The 18,269-nt window shown below is 45.6% G+C and overlaps 1 protein-coding gene across 4 annotated transcripts in view; it reads right to left on the reverse strand.

The window, feature by feature from the left end:
- The window catches only part of LOC139580382 (BAR/IMD domain-containing adapter protein 2-like), a 136,311-nt gene that overhangs the window by 52,060 nt on the left and 65,982 nt on the right, over positions 1-18,269 (reverse strand). For all 4 annotated transcript variants that reach the window (XM_071409002.1, XM_071409005.1, XM_071409004.1 and 1 more), the window contains 3 exons: positions 10,380-10,441; positions 7,895-7,966; positions 5,713-5,850 (listed from right to left, as the gene is read on the reverse strand). In XM_071409002.1, coding sequence (XP_071265103.1) covers positions 5,713-5,850; positions 7,895-7,966; positions 10,380-10,441 — 272 coding nt within the window. The remainder of the gene's footprint in view (positions 1-5,712; positions 5,851-7,894; positions 7,967-10,379; positions 10,442-18,269) is intronic.

The following is an 18,269-nucleotide window of genomic DNA, read 5'->3' on the forward strand; positions in this document are numbered from 1 at the left end:
TAGACTAGATGCCGAACAGTACAGGCCGTAGACTAGATGCCGAACAGTACTGGCCGTAGACTAGATGTCGAACAGTACAGGCCGTAGACTAGATGCCGAACAGTACTGGCCGTAGACTAGATGTCGAACAGTACTGGCCGTAGACTAGATGCCGAACAGTACTGGCCGTAGACTAGATGTCGAACAGTACAGGCCGTAGACTAGATGCCGAACAGTACTGGCCGTAGACTAGATGTCGAACAGTACAGGCCGTAGACTAGATGCCGAACAGTACTGGCCGTAGACTAGATGTCGAACAGTACAGGCCGTAGACTAGATGCCGAACAGTACTGGCCGTAGACTAGATGTCGAACAGGACAGGCCGTATACTAGATGCCGAACAGTACAGGCCGTAGACTAGATGCCGAACAGTACTGGCCGTAGACTAGATGTCGAACAGGACAGGCCGTAGACTAGATGTCGAACAGCACAGGCCGTAGACTAGATGCCGAACAGTACAGGCCGCAGACTAGATGTCGAACACTACAGACGGTAGACTAGATGCCGTACAGTACAGGCCGTAGACTAAATGCTTGATAGACTTACAGTACATTAAAGTGAATTCATTTCCATGTTCTCTCCTCGCTGTACAGTTTGTGATAACTGCATTTCAGCATTTAGCCCCCAAATATGGACTAAATGTTATGTAACGTTATCTGAATAATTACTGTTAACGCATCTGGCATTTGGTAATGTCTCCATCTTGTAATCTCTCTCTCAGTAAAGTACAATCTAATGGTCCTCATGCTCTTTCTCAGCTGTCAATCAAACTAGGTCCCGCAGCCTGGGGGTGACTCATTTGTATTTCCTTAGTTCCTCGCGTTCAGCCTCACCTCCTAGAGGTTTGCATTGCTCTGACCTCGTAGACCACTGGTTCTCAGTCTTGGTCCTGGGGACCCAAAGGGGGGCACATTTTAGTTTTTACCCTAACACTACACACCTTGATTCAAATCATCACAGCCTTTTGATGAGTTGATTTATTTAACCTTTAATTAACTAGGCAAGTCAGTTAAGAACAAATTCTTATTTTCAATGATGGCCTAGGAACAGTGTTCAGGGGCAGAACGACAGATTGGGGATTCGATCTTGCAACCTTTCGGTTACTAGTCCAATGCTCTAACCACTAGGCTACGCTGCCGCCCCAGCGGATTGAGAACCAGTAGCCAGGAGTCTTAGAGGTCGGGGGAGCAGGGGACCCCTGGTGGTGACAGGAAGCAGATTCAGCAGTAAGAAAGAAAGGGTTGAACGGGTGGGACTCGGGGGGGGGGGGGGGGGCAAAGAACTAAGGATCATATGGAGTGATCCGACATAACCCCTTTACCACTCTTACAGGCTCACTAGATATTGTTACATTTTACATTATACCCAATGATAGAGGCTTTGGTATACCAAATGGTGAGCGAGACAGAAGATGCATAAAAGGACATTTCAAACCTCCACTAAATGGAATACGAGATACGTAAGTACGTCAACGCAAATGTCAGATTCCATTATTAACCTAATCTTTGATGGAACTTCATTCCTAGAATCATCATTTATTGATGTCAAGCCGAGGTCTAAGCCTGATCTTTTGTCACCAGTGTCAGTGCACAGCTTCCGCCGATGTCGTGGAGCCCCTTCCTCCTGAACAACTACATCAAAGCGACTTATTAAAGCATTATCAATAGCAGGAGGACAAGACATGGGTCATTCAGAAAAGAGATAGCGTGGAAAAGGAAGGGATAGAGAAAGGTGGAATGAGAGAGACAGAGAGACAGAAAATAACTGGGTTGAATAATTGGAGGAAGGAAAAGAACTGCAGCAGAACAGAAGAAACAAAAGACCCTCCCCCCTCTCTCTCTCTCTCACGGCCTCTTCTACTCTCCACATCCCGTCTGCTCTGACGCCATCCAGCTAACGCAGAGGGAACTGAACTGTGGTGTTGATGTAGCCTCAAGATGTGTCTGTGAGTGTGTGCGTTTGTGACATGCTAACATGTTGCGTGTCACTCGAAACTCCCGTTTTCACACGGCAGTAGCATGTAGCATGTCACCCTCGCAGAGTTGTCATTATAACGTGATAATTAGTTGTTGAGCTGTTGTTACTAGTTACCATAAATGCCCCAAAGCCAGTAGCAGTGAAACATGACTATCCGTTGGGGTAATGTGGTATGTTCGACTGTTCAGAAAACACACCTTCTTTGACCATTTCTCCTCATAGTAACCAGAGCCTGAGAGAGACAGAGAGGAGCGAGAGACAAAGACAGACAGAGAGAGAGAGAAACAGACAGACAGGAGACACATAGACAGACAGAGAGACAGAGAGAGGCAGAGACACAGGCAGAGAGAGAGAGAAACAGACAGAGAGACAGAGACAGAGAGCAGCAGAGAGATCACCAGGGTCTGTCTCAACAAAGGGAAACCTTACTGCCCTTAGCTACAGAATACATTTACAATACATTTACCTCCCACTCAACTGCTAAATGCTTTTTAACTGACAACCGAATAAATTGGAAATCAGAGAAGACTGTGCAATGTAAATACAATGCTAATCTACCTCAAATCATGCAAGCACACTGACTGCAATATGATAATAAAAATATAAAATCGTAAATAAATGGGAATACGAAAAGGCGGTGGTGTTCAACCACGTATGTGCCACTGCTAATACTCATCTAACACCCAATTGAGATATTATGTAACAGAAGCCATTAGCGATTTCCTATTTTTCTGGGTCGACAGCAGAACAGTGACATTGCCATTATATTCAAATCAGTCTGCCTCTCCCCCTGAAACCCTCCCTCTTAAGTGTTTAATAATGAACGGGAGAGAGATTTACCATGTCATTTTCAGGCACTGCGTCCGTGCTTTGTGTTCCCCTAGGGACACCGTAGTAAACGAGTGAATTTTCATCATCGGCTAGAGTAAGGGTTTAATATTACCATCCATCTGGAGCAGAGCGGGGAAAGGGGAGATTACTTTTTGTTTCTTTCCTTTCCGAGGAAATCAGTGAGCCGTTACCCGACTTAATGAAACGATGATGGGTGTTAGGAACAAGACGGCGGCTGAGATGGACTAGCTTTTTCAGAGTGAGCCTACACAAGTCTAGAGGCTGGGTTTAAACACACAGACACACAAAACATTTCTTCAGGTGGGATAATTAAGTCGATCTAATCAACACTCTTTTAGAGAATCATTATAACGAGCTTCACTAGCTGGTAATCAGCTAAACTCTGTTGTCGACCCCCCTTCCTCCCTGGCAGAGAGAAGAGGCCACCAGTCTCAAGAGTCCCACGCCAACCGCTTGTTCCCAGAAGTGCACATGTGAGGCACAGCAGGGACTGAGATAGGCTACGCAGCTACCCAGCCACGCAACACTCACTCTCTGTAATCACACTCAAGAACCGTTAAGCGACTGGGAGCACACACACACACACACAGAGAGAGAAGGTTCCGTTAATCAGTAAGTGCTGAAGAGAGCAGGCTCAAGGGAGTGTGACTATGGCCCGGACATTACTTTTTTGTGCGCGCGTGCCTGCGTGTGTTTGTGTCTCTGCTGGGAGTGAACCATCAGATCTCCCATCTGCAACTCGCTGTTGGCTGGGCTTCCTGCTTGTGCCATCAAACCCCTGCAACTTATCCAGACCAGCAGCCCTTCCCAAGTTGTCCCAGGTCACCCTGCTCCTCTGCACACTCCACTGGCTTCCAGTCGAAGCTCGCATCCACTACAAGACCATGGTGCTTTGCTATGGAGTACTAAGAGGAAGTGCCCCTCCCTACCTTCAGGCTATGCTGAAACCATACACCCCAACCCAGGCACTCCGTCTGCCACCTCTGGTCTCTTGGCCCTCCCACCCCTACGGGAGGAATGCTCCCGCTAAGCCCAGTCCAAGCTCTTCGCTTTCCTGTCCCACCTAGCTTTAAGACGAATGTACTCACTGTAAGTGGCTCTAGATAAGAGAGTGTCTTGCTAAATGACTCACATGTAAAATGTAATGTAAAAAAGGACAGACCACCGAACCATAGCGGCCCATGGGAGTCCAATGGTTTTTAGGGTGAGTGTCGTCTTGCAGAGACGCTGTGGCTTAAAGCACCACGTATCCATTTCCAAAATGACTCCTGTTCTAGGTCTGGTACTCAGCGCAACAACAACAACAATTAAACAGTAATTACCTACCTTCCCTCCTGCTGCTTTATGAATAGCCTGGAGGCCCATCATTGAGCATCTCAATGCCAATAGCACCAGTTCCAAAATGTCTCAATGCCTGAGTGTTTCCCCTGTAGACTGACCTGCTCTGGTGCTGAAATTGTTTATTTTCTATTGGTTTAAATAGAAACCTTTGGGCAACAGAGGACCTGTAGGTTGCTCTGATGGCTTTTGCATTCCGCCAGGAAATTGCAGTCCACACACACACACACTATTTAACTAAGAGGACTGAGCAGTGGCAGGCAGTGCTCCCGTCTCATATTGAAGCTTCAGAATCATAATACAGCTTCACAACGTCACAACACATCAGCCTCCACACACCTGCACCTCCACTGTACCGCGTTGTATAACCATCAACTCAATACACCCACCACGTGTCATGGTGCTACCCACTAAGAGGCAGAGGGGCACGGGCAACCTGTAAGGGCTCATACACACCTTCTCTGTAACAGCTACCATGGGGGAGGTATGTATGCCTCTGCAGGACACAATTAGCTGGCCTACATAACACTTCACATCAAATAAACAAACGTTATGCAATGGAGTTGAGGAAGTGGTCAAAGATCAGAATAAAAGAGAGTAACCATGGTGATTCAAAGCATTTTGACAAGCTTGAAAAATGCAGAGGAGAAAAATCAGCAAGATGAATGACTCCCTTATTTCAGTGGACCTGACTTTTATAGGATCTACCCATGCCTGTCCCAACTATCTTAGCATATGAGTGAGAGGCTTGAATCTCTGAAGCAGTAATTCAAGGTGACATTCAGTTTATTTCTCCCCATCGCTGTATCCGTCTCCCTCCCTCCGAGCTTGGCTCTTGGTTGTCCGAGGCAAGGCGAGACCCACAGTACCCGGGCCCACCCCTCCAGCCAGCAGCAACACATCACCACCAGTACCAGAGCAACGAATGACCCATCTCTCAGAACCTCGTATCTGGAAGCTAGTGAGAGATGGGATGGGTCCCTATTCCCTTGATGATGATGTAACAGTACCAGTCAAATGTTTGGACACACCTACTCATTCTAGGGTTTTCCGCATTGACAGACCTTCATGTCTTAAAGTAATGATGGACAGGCACACCTGTTAATTGAAATGCATTCCAGGTGACTACCTCATGAAGCTGGTTGAGAGAATGCCAAGAGTGTACAAAGCTGTCATCAAGGCAAAGGGTGACTACTTTGAAAAATCTCAAATATATTTTGATTTGTTTAACACTTTTTTGGTTACTACATGATTCCATATGTGTTATTTCATAGTTTTGATTTCTTCACTATTATTCTACACTAGAAAATAGTAAAAATAAAGCAAAACCCTTGAATGAGTAGGCGTGTCCAAAGTTTTGACTGGTACTGTACCAGCTGGCATCGTCCATAGGCTGACAAGGGACTCTGTCTGTTTCGTTCGCAGTGGCAAGCTAACCGACACCTGAGGCTCTTTGGAAGCACACACACACACCCCTTCTCCCCCCTCCTCTCTCCGACCTCTCACCTGCATCTCCTTGTCGCCGTACTTGGAGGGGTTCTTGCTGCCTTGGCTCTTCCTGCGGAGCTTCTTCAGTTCTGCCTGACACTTCTCCAGACTCTCTCCTTTACTCTTGTGCTCCATCTGGTACTTCTTCAGAGCCGCCTGTAGGTGGGAGTATAGAGTCAGTTTTAAGATAGCTATACAGTCATTGGCTTCCCTAGACTAGTGTTCTACCACTATGGTTAGGTGTCGAGTCCCATTTCAAACCACCTGACCACCTTCTATTCGCTGATTGATGCAATGTGGCATAATGCAGGGGAATGAGTTAGTCTGGCATCATAGGGACTTGGCTGATCTCTCTTCCCCTCCACCCACCCCCACACAGTCTGTCCCCAGTGGCTATAGGACTCATTGTGTTCCAAACCACTGCCTTTGTGTTTCACTCATTCACCTCTGCCAAGAGTTTAACGCAATCCTGTGGCCTGGCCTGTCTGCCGGTCTGCCTGCCCTCAACAAAACAATGTTTCCAATATTTTATTTCTGTCTGATGGAAAAACCTAGCTGAGCTAATTACTTCTGTCAACGCTGAAATAACAGAGCCATGCAGAGAGAGAATGAGCGAGCGAGCGAGAGAGAAAGGGACAAAAGGGGGAGAGAGAACAGGGGAACATATGCTTTTCTGATCCGCTGCCAGCCTGCCAAAGTATGACCTCAAATGAACTGACGAGGTCAATATGAATTTCAAACAGAGGACAATATTATTTTATTACTGACTTTTTGTTTATGAATATCCAACAGTATACTGAGCCTTTATTTAAGCTTCCCAATTCCACTACAAAATTATCTTCAATAATCTCTAGAAATGGGTTCATCCCTTAAATAAAACAACTTCTTATTTTCTTAAAATGTGTCATAATTCATGATTCGGAAAGTAAGAGAAGAAAGTAATTTGTAACTTTATTGCTGAGTGGTTATGATGAAAACCAGTGGGAAATTAAAATAAGTGCTCAGAAAGCCGTGGAGTTGGTCTCTAGCTGATGATTTGATGTTAATGTGGATCCGTAGGGAGGCCTAGCTAGCCACCGTGGAATACAATTAAAGCACCAGTCTGTATCAACGCTTACTAAATGCGGCCTTCCCTTCAGAATACACAACCACTGACACAGAATTATATAAAGGCATTATATAAAACTGAACTAAAATTAAATTAACTCTGCGGTAACGTCATAAGAAAACAGCTAATATAAAGATAATTATAGGTAATAAAAACATACGTATTTGTAAAGGGATGTCAACCAACAGTTAGATGCTCACTAAACACCTCTGTGTTCTAGTTCAAAGTGAAGGTGAGAAGACATCTGAAAGGTGTATTTAAAAGGTGTTAAACAGGTACCAAACAGGTGTTAAACAGGTACCAAACAGGTGTTAAACAGGTACCAAACAGGTGTTAAACAGGTACCAAACAGGTGTTAAACAGGTACCAAACAGGTGTTAAACAACTGGGAGAGTGACTGATGTGAATGAAATTGAGACAATGAATGATGGTTCTCTAGGACATTATTTCCAACTCCAGTAAATCCAACTGTACACATTTCCTGGTTGCTAAAATTCTAATAGTTTGCCTAATTTCAGTTTGTGACAAAACAAGTGCAGAGAATCATTGTACCATCTAAACCACTGCGAAATATCTTTTAATTAACCAAAAAGTGAGCTTTTTTCAGCTGTTTGATGTTGGTTTACAAAACCGCAAAAATGAAACTTAAGTGCGGGAAGCATAGAAATCTGAATATGCAATGCATTGTAAAAAAAAAAGGAACAAAAATATATAGTTTGAGCGACGAACGGATAGAAAAGACCTGGATACAGAGACAGATCAAACTACCCCAGAGACGAGACCCGTTTCCAAATAAGTTCCCCAGATATAGCAATGAGACACACGATGGGTTACCCACCACACACACACACACCGATTGTGTTCAATCAAATATTGACTTTGCAGACATTTGATCAGGCCCCCCCCCCCCCCCAAAAGAAAGTTACATATAGCAGCTTTTAAATACCTGATTCAACTTCAACTATTCATCAAGCCCTAAATGAGGTATCTATGTTTGTCTCGGACAACAACAAAATGGTGTGTTATGGGGGGGGGGGGGGGGGGGTACAGTGGAGGACTGGAGTTGGGAACCACTGGTCTAAGGATACTAACATTCAGGTAGCGTGCATCCAGCTCCACCTTCTTCTCCAGCTCGGTTAGAAGCTCATTGTGGAACGACTTCAGCTAGGAGGACAGAGAGGACCACAAAGAGTTAATGATCACATAAGATATACCCACACGTCATAACAACAGGTAGGAATATAACCTGCCCCAGGTTGTACTTTCTCAAACTGCCAAACCAGACTTGTTTGCTTAAACAAAAACACCCTACTATTTTGGATGCTGTCAGTGTTGTGGTGTCAACATGACTTGAGGAGCCAAGATTGTCTTGATATCAGACATAACCCAAAGGACTGGGGAAAGTTGTATAGTACCAGTATGTGAATTATGTCTAACTTCATGTGTTGAGATTGTGTGTGTGTGTGTGTGTAAGGAAGTGCATGTTCACAATTGACTTTAGCATGTATGGAGACAAAAGGGCAGTCCCACACCAGGCAGTACTGAAATGTCGCAAAACAAACAACTAAATCAATGGTAAAACATCCCAAATGAACACACGCTAAGACGGTAGCTTCAGATCACCGAGGGAGTCCTCACACACTGGCTCTGATGAATAAAAAAACAAGGCAGGCCCCTACAGCCTTGGAGTGCACTACTTTTGACCAGATCATATGGGCTCTGGTAGTAGTGCACTTCATAGGGAATACGGTGCCATCTGGGACTAAAGCAGTATCAAAGTCTCTAGGTTTGTTTTCTTCCCTTATCGTCCTAGTTAGTAGCGCCAAGTCTCAAGCAGTAATATTTTCTTAACTTCTATCAGTTGGCTGTGTGCTGAAAGAGCAGGAACAGGCGAGATGTGAGAGTATGTACAAACAATAGTTAAAAGGCCAGTAGTGTATTGTGTGTGTGTGTGTGTGTGTGTGTGTGTGTGTGTGTGTGTGTACAGTAGCGCTCTGTTCCATGTTGGTCCGACATAAGCTCTGGATGTCATTTCCTGTTCCTCTGAACTAAACAATGAATAATGAAGTGAGCTTTATGCGACATCTTTTTTTCAGTGCGGACCCGTCACACCTTTTGTTCCTCTGGACCGAACGCTCAGAGGCGGTAATGTGTGAGACAGGTGCTTCGGAGGTGGTTGTGGGTAGTCAGTGACAGTAGATCTAATGACACTGAATTACAAGCCTTTCACAGTCTCTACATTCTTCAGGCATCGATTGGGTGAGACGTAAGCTGGAGCGGCTTCATCATCATCATCCTTATCTATGGAGCGATTTCAGTACCAACAGAAATTATATTTGAATTCCATTATTGTTTATTTGTATTAGGATATTGTATATATTCGTAATTAAATTCATAAATTTAATTTGTATTTCATAGTTTGAAACGACATCAAATGTATATTTCATTCAGACTTATTGATGTGGGGCTATACTCCCTTCTAATGTGTCCACGGGCAGTGTGGTCAGCATGTGGGCAGTGTGGTCGGCATGTAACTGGTCCTGTAACATGGGCAGTGTGGTCAGCATGTAACTGGTCCTGTAACATGGGCAGTGTGGTCAGCATGTAACTGGTCCTGTAACATGGGCAGTGTGGTCAGCATGTAACTGGTCCTGTAACATGGGCAGTGTGGTCAGCATGTAACTGGTCCTGCAACATGGGCAGTGTGGTCAGCATGTAACTGGTCCTGCAACATGGGCAGTGTGGTCAGCATGTAACTGGTCCTGTAACATGGGCAGTGTGGTCAGTATGTAACTGGTCCTGTAACATGGGCAGTGTGGTCAGCATGTAACTGGTCCTGTAACATGGGCAGTGTGGTCAGCATGTAACTGGTCCTGTAACATGGGCAGTGTGGTCAGCATGTAACTGGTCCTGTAACATGGGCAGTGTGGTCAGCATGTAACTGGTCCTGTAACATGGGCAGTGTGGTCAGCATGTAACTGGTCCTGTAACATGGGCAGTGTGGTCAGCATGTAACTGGTCCTGTGATCATCATAGAGGGGATCAGAAGGCACGTCCATGTTCCAGAGAGTCTTAGCTTTCAGGAATGGGCTTATAATAGCTTATAGCCAAACCAGTTTAAACGGTAGAGACAAATTCACAAGAAGAAAATAAATTCAACATGCCACTTTGGCTTCAGCAACTGCCAGAGGCTTGGGTTTACCACAGAGAGAGTTTGATTCTCTGTTCTCCTCTACCTCTCCTGGCTGGCAAAGTACCAGGATGTTGTCTGAGTCTGAATATAGAGAACTCAATTTGAAAACTGAATTTGAATGCATCTGAAAAGTTGAATATGTGAAACTTTGATCAACCTTAAAAATGACAGTTTTGAAACTTGATACACAGACAATGAATGCAATATCTACATATTTAATTTGAATATTCAATCAAACTGAAATAATTTTAAATGCAATAATAATGATAATGAAACAAGTTCAATTTATGAATTCAATGATTACATTTGCGCATTACAAATTCTAAAATGCTAATTCAATATCCTAATACAAATTCCTCATCCTCATCATCCAGTTCTCCTCACCATATCTTCAAGCTGCATCTGGATCTGCCTGTGGACCTCAGCCATCTGAAACAGTACGTCCCCTAAAGAGAAGACAGACCGGGAAAGAAAAAAATGGGAAGAAAGACAGAGAGAGAATTATATTAAATCTTCCAAGGTGTCGCTGAAAGCTACATCAACGTGCAAACAAGACCATGCAGCCAAACAAAAAACACACGGAAGACTGGTGGAGGGAGGGAGACAAGGGAGGAGGAGGATGAATAATGAACAGGATGGAACGTCAGTCAAGTCACGAGCAAAACGGAACTGAAAAACAATAGAACAACAACACAACAGAAACAGAGAATGTAAATCAGTATCAATGATAATATTAGCTTCATATTAATAGTATTGAGACCATACAAATACTCCATATGAGATATAAACAAATAAAAATTAGTTCCACAGGAATTAGTCAATCTTTATACTAAGAGAGAAAGTGAGTGCTTTGCACTAAATAAAACACAGAAATACTCCAAACAAAAAGCAGAACCGAGAGAAAAGCCTAAAACAAAAAGAGGAGGAGAGAGTAAAGGGTGATTCATGCAGCCAGGGAGATTAAATGCGTTCGTTTTAAGATACCTACATGCTGCCTCTTCTGAATATGCAATGCATTGTAAAAAAAAAGGAACAAAAATATATAGTTTGAGCGACGAACGGATAGAAAAGACCTGGAGACAGAGACAGATCAAACTACCCCAGAGACGAGACCCGTTTCCAAATAAGTTCCCCAGATATAGCAATGAGACACACGATGGGTTACCCACCACACACACACACACCGATTGTGTTCAATCAAATATTGACTTTGCAGACATTCACAAGGTGATGATTTATTGTAATTGACTATCCATTTGTCAATTAAAAAGGTGTAATATCTAAGATCATCCTACTCGCTGCGTGTAGTATGCTGCCCTGAACCATTCTATGATTTATGTGATCACTCAGAGTCTTTCACAGGTCACTAACTGGGGTTATGAAACAAGTGGGGAAGGAGAGGTGGTGAGGGTAGAACCAAGGGGATAGGTTGATACTTCCTATAGAACTAAGGAGAACATTCTAGAAGGGTCTTTCTTTAATGACATCACAGCATAAAGAGGCTTATCAGGAAGTGGTAAGGTCATCAAGCTGACTAAGTGAAAAGGAGATGTAGGAGAAGGGAAGGATGGGAAACTTCCAACAAGGCTTGGACCGGATTCAGGTCTTAAAACCCACAGAAACAGCATGTAATACAAAACTGTTAAAAGTACACACAAGATGGTAGGACATTATTTGGGAAGCGATTACATTGTTAGCTGCACAGTACACACACTTAATCTTTAACCAACCAACCAGCCACACACAGACGGGGACACACACACACACACACACACACACACACACACACAGATGGACACACACAAACAGACGCATAGCCAGTACAGTACAATCCCCCTAACAAAAGGACAGTGACAGGCATACAGAGGCCTCCCTCCCCTCATCCCATCCAGAATGCCTATGAAAGCCAGGGTAGGAACATAGCAGTGGTTATTCCACTGCCTGAGGCTGGACACAGTGAGGTAGATAAATATGTCGGCGTCAGCTTCCAACCTCGGTCTGGTTTTGGCTGGTTTCCAAAGCACTCTCCATCTCATCAATCGATGAAGAACCCCTGGCCTCGCTGTCGAGGGAAAAATGACAATGTATCTCAATATGTCTCCACTGAATCGACACGTTTACTAAACTCAATCAGTGAGCAACATAGCACAACATTTTTCATATTGGACAAGCACAAATACACACAAAGTGCACACACACACACACACACACACCTCACTCTACTCTGTATAATAGCACCATTTATAGGTCTGGTTCCATGCCAAGGAGGACAGTGCTGATTCATCACACTGAGACCACCAGAGGATCACATTGTCCACCCACCACCCTCCTTCCTCCCCCTTCCTCGTGCTCCTCCTCCCTCCACACAAATACCACTGTCCATCCATCAACCACCTTCCTCCTCCTCCCTCCACTCCCACCATGCTAATACCACTGTCCATCAATCAACCACCTTCCTCCTCCTCCCTCCACCCCACCATGCTAATACCACTGTCCAGCCATCAACCACCTTCCTCCTCCTCCCTCCAAGCTAATACCACTGTCCATCCATCAACCACCTTCCTCCTCCCTCCACCCCCACCATGCTAATACCACTGTCCATCCATCAACCACCTTCCTCCTCCTCCCTCCACCCCCACCACGCTAATACCACTGTCCATCCATCAACCACCTTCCTCCTCCTCCCTCCACCCCCACCACGCTAATACCACGGTCCATCCATCAACCACCTTCCTCCTCCTCCCTCCACCCCCACCACGCTAATACCACTGTCCATTCATCAACCACCTTCCTCCTCCCTCCTCCCCCACCATGCTAATACCACTGTCCATCCATCAACCACCTTCCTCCTCCCTCCACCCCCACCATGCTAATACCACTGTCCATCCATCAACCACCTTCCTCCTCCTCCCTCCACCCCCACCATGCTAATACCACTGTCCATCCATCAACCACCTTCCTCCTCCCTCCACCCCCACCATGCTAATACCACTGTCCATCAATCAACCACCTTCCTCCTCCTCCCTCCACTCCCTCCATGCTAATACCACTGTCCATCCATCAACCACCTTCCTCCTCCCTCCACCCCCACCATGCTAATACCACTGTCCATCAATCAACCACCTTCCTCCTCCCTCCACCCCCACCATGCTAATACCACTGTCCATCCATCAACCACTTTCCTCCTCCTCCTCCCTCCACCCCCACCATGCTAATACCACTGTCCATCCATCAACCACCTTCCTCCTCCTCCCTCCACCCCCACCATGCTAATACCACTGTCCATCCATCAACCACCTTCCTCCTCCCTCCACCCCCACCATGCTAATACCACTGTCCATCAATCAACCACCTTCCTCCTCCTCCCTCCACTCCCTCCATGCTAATACCACTGTCCATCCATCAACCACCTTCCTCCTCCCTCCACCCCCACCATGCTAATACCACTGTCCATCAATCAACCACCTTCCTCCTCCCTCCACCCCCACCATGCTAATACCACTGTCCATCCATCAACCACCTTCCTCCTCCTCCCTCCACTCCCACCATGCTAATACCACTCTCCATCCATCAACCACCTTCCTCCTCCTCATCCTCCTCCCTCCAAGCTAATACCACTCTCCATCCATCAACCACCTTCCTCCTCCTCCTCCTCCTCCTCCTCCCTCCACGCTAATACCACTCTCCATCAAGGGATAAAATACAGCGACACGATTAACTAGATCAGTGGACGGGAACAAAATGAAGGGGCGGTAAGATATAACAGCACCATGCGTTGAACAATGTGACTACATCACATGAATATTACTGTGTGTGTTCAAGCAGATGCAGATCATAGCTGTGGGAAGTAGCGGTGCTGCTGCACACCCTGATAAATCAGAATAGTTTTTTAATTAATATATATATATATACAGTGGGGAGAACAAGTATTTGATAACCTGCAAAATCGACAGTGTTTCCTACTTACAAAGCATGTAGAGGTCTGTAATTTTGATCATAGGTACACTTCAACTGTGAGAGACGGAATCTAAAACAAAAATCCAGAAAATCACATTGTATGATTTTTAAGTAATTAATTTGCATTTTATTCCATGACATAAGTATTTGATACATCAGAAAAGCAGAACTTAATATTTGGTACAGAAACCTTTGTTTGCAATTACAGAGATCATACGTTTCCTGTAGTTCTTGACCAGGTTTGCACACACTGCAGCAAGAATTTTGGCCCACTCCTCCATACAGACCTTCTCCAGATCATTCAGGTTTCGGGGCTGTCGCTGGGCAATACGGACTTTCAGCTCCCTCCAAAGATTTTCTATTGGGTTCAGATCTGGAGACTGGCTAGGCCACTCCAGGACCTTGAAATGCTTCTTACGGAGCCACTCCTTAGTTGCCATGGCTGTGTGTTTCGGGTCGTTGTCATGCTGGAAGACCCAGCTACGACCCATCTTCAATGCTCTTACTGAGGGAAGGAGGTTGTTGGCCAAGATCTCGCGATACATGGCCCCATCCATCCTCCCCTCAATACGGTGCAGTCGTCCTGTCCCCTTTGCAGAAAAGCATCCCCAAAGAATGATGTTTCCACTTCCATGCTTCATGGTTGGGATGGTGTTCTTGAGGTTGTACTCATCCTTCTTCTTCTTCCAAACACGGCGAGTGGAGTTTAGACCAAAAAGCTCTATTTTTGTCTCATCAGACCACATGACCTTCTCCCATTCCTCCTCTGGATCATCCAGATGGTCATTGGCAAACTTCAGACGGGCCTGGACATGCGCTGGCTTGAGCAGGGGGACCTTGTGTACGCTGCAGGATTTTAATCCATGACGGCGTAGTGTGTTACTAATGGTTTTCTTTGAGACTGTGGTCCCAGCTCTCTTCAGGTCATTGACCAGGTCCTGCCGGGTAGTTCTGGGCTGATCCCTCACCTTCCTCATGATCATTGATGCCCCACGAGGTGAGATCTTGCATGGAGCCCCAGACCGAGGGTGATTGACCGTCATCTTCAACTTCTTCCATTTTCTAATAATTGCGCCAACAGTTGTTGCCTTCTCCCCAAGCTGCTTGCCTATTGTCCTGTAGCCCATCCCAGCCTTGTGCAGGTCTACAATTTTATCCCTGATGTCCTTACACAGCTCTCTGGTCTTGGCCATTGTGGAGAGGTTGGAGTCTGTTTGATTGAGTGTGTGGACAGGTGTCTTTTATACAGGTAACGAGTTCAAACAGGTGCAGTTAATACAGGTAATGAGTGGAGAACAGGAGGGCTTCTTAAAGAAAAACTAACAGGTCTGTGAGAGACGGAATTCTTACTGGTTGGTAGGTGATCAAATACTTATGTCATGCAATAAAATGCAAATTAATTAGTTAAAAATCATACAATGTGATTTTCTGGATTTTTGTTTTAGATTCCGTCTCTCACAGTTGAAGTGTACCTATGATAAAAATTACAGACCTCTACATGCTTTGTAAGTAGGAAAACCTGCAAAATCGGCAGTGTATCAAATACTTGTTCTCCCCACTGTATATATTTTTTTTTTATTCACAAAAGTAGTGCCCTGGGCCTTTACAAGTATTAGCAGACCGATTATAGACGTCTGTAGCATGGGCAAAAACATATTTTCACCATCTCCACGTTGGCAAAAAAGTTATGGACTAAAATACAAAAACATCCACATCTAATTAAATATTTTTTCTTGATCAAATAACATAGAAGATATTACCATCCTTACAAAACCACTCCATGTAAATGTATTGTATATAGGCCGGTCATCTTGGATTGTACCTGTAGACCTTCCATCACCATGGAGAAAACATTGACCTACCTGTAGACCTTCCATCACCATGGGGAAAACAATGACCTAGAGGATCTGCCAGAGCCGCCAACCAGACAGGATCTGCCAGAGCCGCCAACCAGACAGGATCTGCCAGAGCCGCCAACCAGACAGGATCTGCCAGAGCCGCCAACCAGACAGGATCTGCCAGAGCCGCCAACCAGACAGGAGCTGCCAGAGCCGCCAACCAGACAGGATCTGCCAGAGCCGCCAACCAGACAGGATCTGCCAGAGCCGCCAACCAGACAGGATCTGCCAGAGCCGCCAACCAGACAGGATCTGCCAGAGCCGCCAACCAGACAGGACCTGCCAGAGCCGCCAACCAGACAGGACCTGCCAGAGCCGTCCAGCCAGGATCCGCCAGAGTCAGCCAGCCAGGATCCGCCAGAGTCAGCCAGCCAGGATCCGCCAGAGTCAGCCAGCCAGGATCCGCCAGAGTCAGCCAGCCATGAGCGTCCAGAGCCGTCAGCCAGCCATGAGCGTCCAGAGCAGTCAGCGAGCCATGACCAGCCAGAGCCAGCCAGCCAGGATCCGCCAGAGCCAGCCAGCCAGGATCCGCCAGAGCCAGCCAGCCAGGATCCGCCAGTCATTCTGGTGTTGCCCCTTAATTTAGGTGGGGTTATTTGGAGGGTGGTCATTTTGAGGAGGCTACGGAAGCTGGGATTGACTATGGTGGGGTGGGGACCTCGTCCAGAGCCTGAGCCACCACCGTGGTCAGATGCCCACCCAGACCCTCCCCTAGACTTTTGGTAGTGCGTCCGGAGTACGCACCTTGAGGGGGGGGTTATGTCACGTTCCTGACCTATTTTCTGTTTTGTATGTGTTAGTCGGTCAGGGCGTGAGTGTGGGTGGGCATTTCTATGTTTTGTGTTTCTATGTTTAGGTCTTGTAATCAGCCTTATATGGTTCTCAATCAGAGACAGGTGTTTGACGTTTTCCTCTGATTGAGAACCATATATAGGTTGGCTGTTCACACTGTTTGTTTGTGGGTGATTGTCTCCTGTGTCTTTCGTGTCTGTGTATGTGCACCACACGGGACTGTTTTGGCTGTTCGTTCGTTTGATGTAGTCTGTTCCTGTTCGTGAGTTCTGCGTGTAGTATGTAAGTTCCATGTTCAGGTCTGTCTACGTCGTGTTTGTTATTTTGTAATTTTCAAGTGTTTTCGTGTTCGTTTCGTATTTCAATAAATATCATTTATGTCATCATACCTCGCTGCGTGTTGGTCCGACCCATGCTCCTCCTCGTCCGAGGAGGAGGCAGATTTAGAACGCCGTTACAGACCTACCCTGTAGATCTTCCATCACCATGGAGAAAACAATGACCTACCCTGTAGACCTTCCATCACCATGGAGAAAACAATGACCTACCCTGTAGACCTTCCATTACCATGGAGAAAACAATGACCTACCCTGTAGACCTTCCATCACCATGGGGAAAACAATGACCTACCCTGTAGACCTTCCATCACCATGGAGAAAACAATGACCTACCCTGTAGACCTTCCATCACCATGGAGAAAACAATGACCTACCCTGTAGACCTTCCATCACCATGGAGAAAACAATGACCTACCCTGTAGACCTTCCATCACCATGGAGAAAACAATGACCTACCCTGTAGACCTTCCATCACCATGGAGAAAACAATGACCTACCCTGTAGACCTTCCATCACCATGGAGAAAACAATGACCTACCCTGTAGACCTTCCATCACCATGGAGAAAACAATGACCTACCCTGTAGACCTTCCATCACCATGGAGAAAACAATGACCTACCCTGTAGATCTTCCATCACCATGGAGAAAACAATGACCTACCCTGTAGACCTTCCATCACCATGGAGAAAACAATGACCTACCCTGTAGACCTTCCATCACCATGGAGAAAACAATGACCAATCCAGTGATTGAATACATTCAGCCATCAGGTGGTTTGTGATGATGTGGCTCAGTTGGTAGAGTATGATGCTTGCAATGCTACGGTTGTGGGTTTGATTCCCACGGTGACCAGTATGAAAAACGTACTCACTCACTACTGTAAGTTGCTTTGGAGAAGAGTGTCTACTAACATGGGAAAAGGAATGAATCGACCGTTTCAATTTTCACATAGAAATAAGTTGCATTTTGCTAAATATTTCAAGAAAACGGGAAAACATATCAAGCAAGTATTTTTATATTCCACAAGTATTATCAGATTAACTGTTTTGTAGAGATAATTAAACAGACTGAAATGTTACAAATGCTGGTCAACACTCAAATACATGAAGTCATTTTTTCTTCATAAAAGCAGTGCATTGGGCCTTTACTAGCCCTGTATTAACAGACCGATAGACGTTTTCAGCGCGGGCATTTCTTTCTCTGCACCCCCCCCCCCCCCCCCGCCCCTCTCGGCAGCAAAAAATAAATAAAATCTCAGCACCCCGAGACTACTTCCCGCAGCTATGTG

The sequence above is a fragment of the Salvelinus alpinus genome, chromosome 7 (assembly GCF_045679555.1).
Source record: "Salvelinus alpinus chromosome 7, SLU_Salpinus.1, whole genome shotgun sequence".
Classification (NCBI taxonomy): domain Eukaryota; kingdom Metazoa; phylum Chordata; class Actinopteri; order Salmoniformes; family Salmonidae; genus Salvelinus; species Salvelinus alpinus.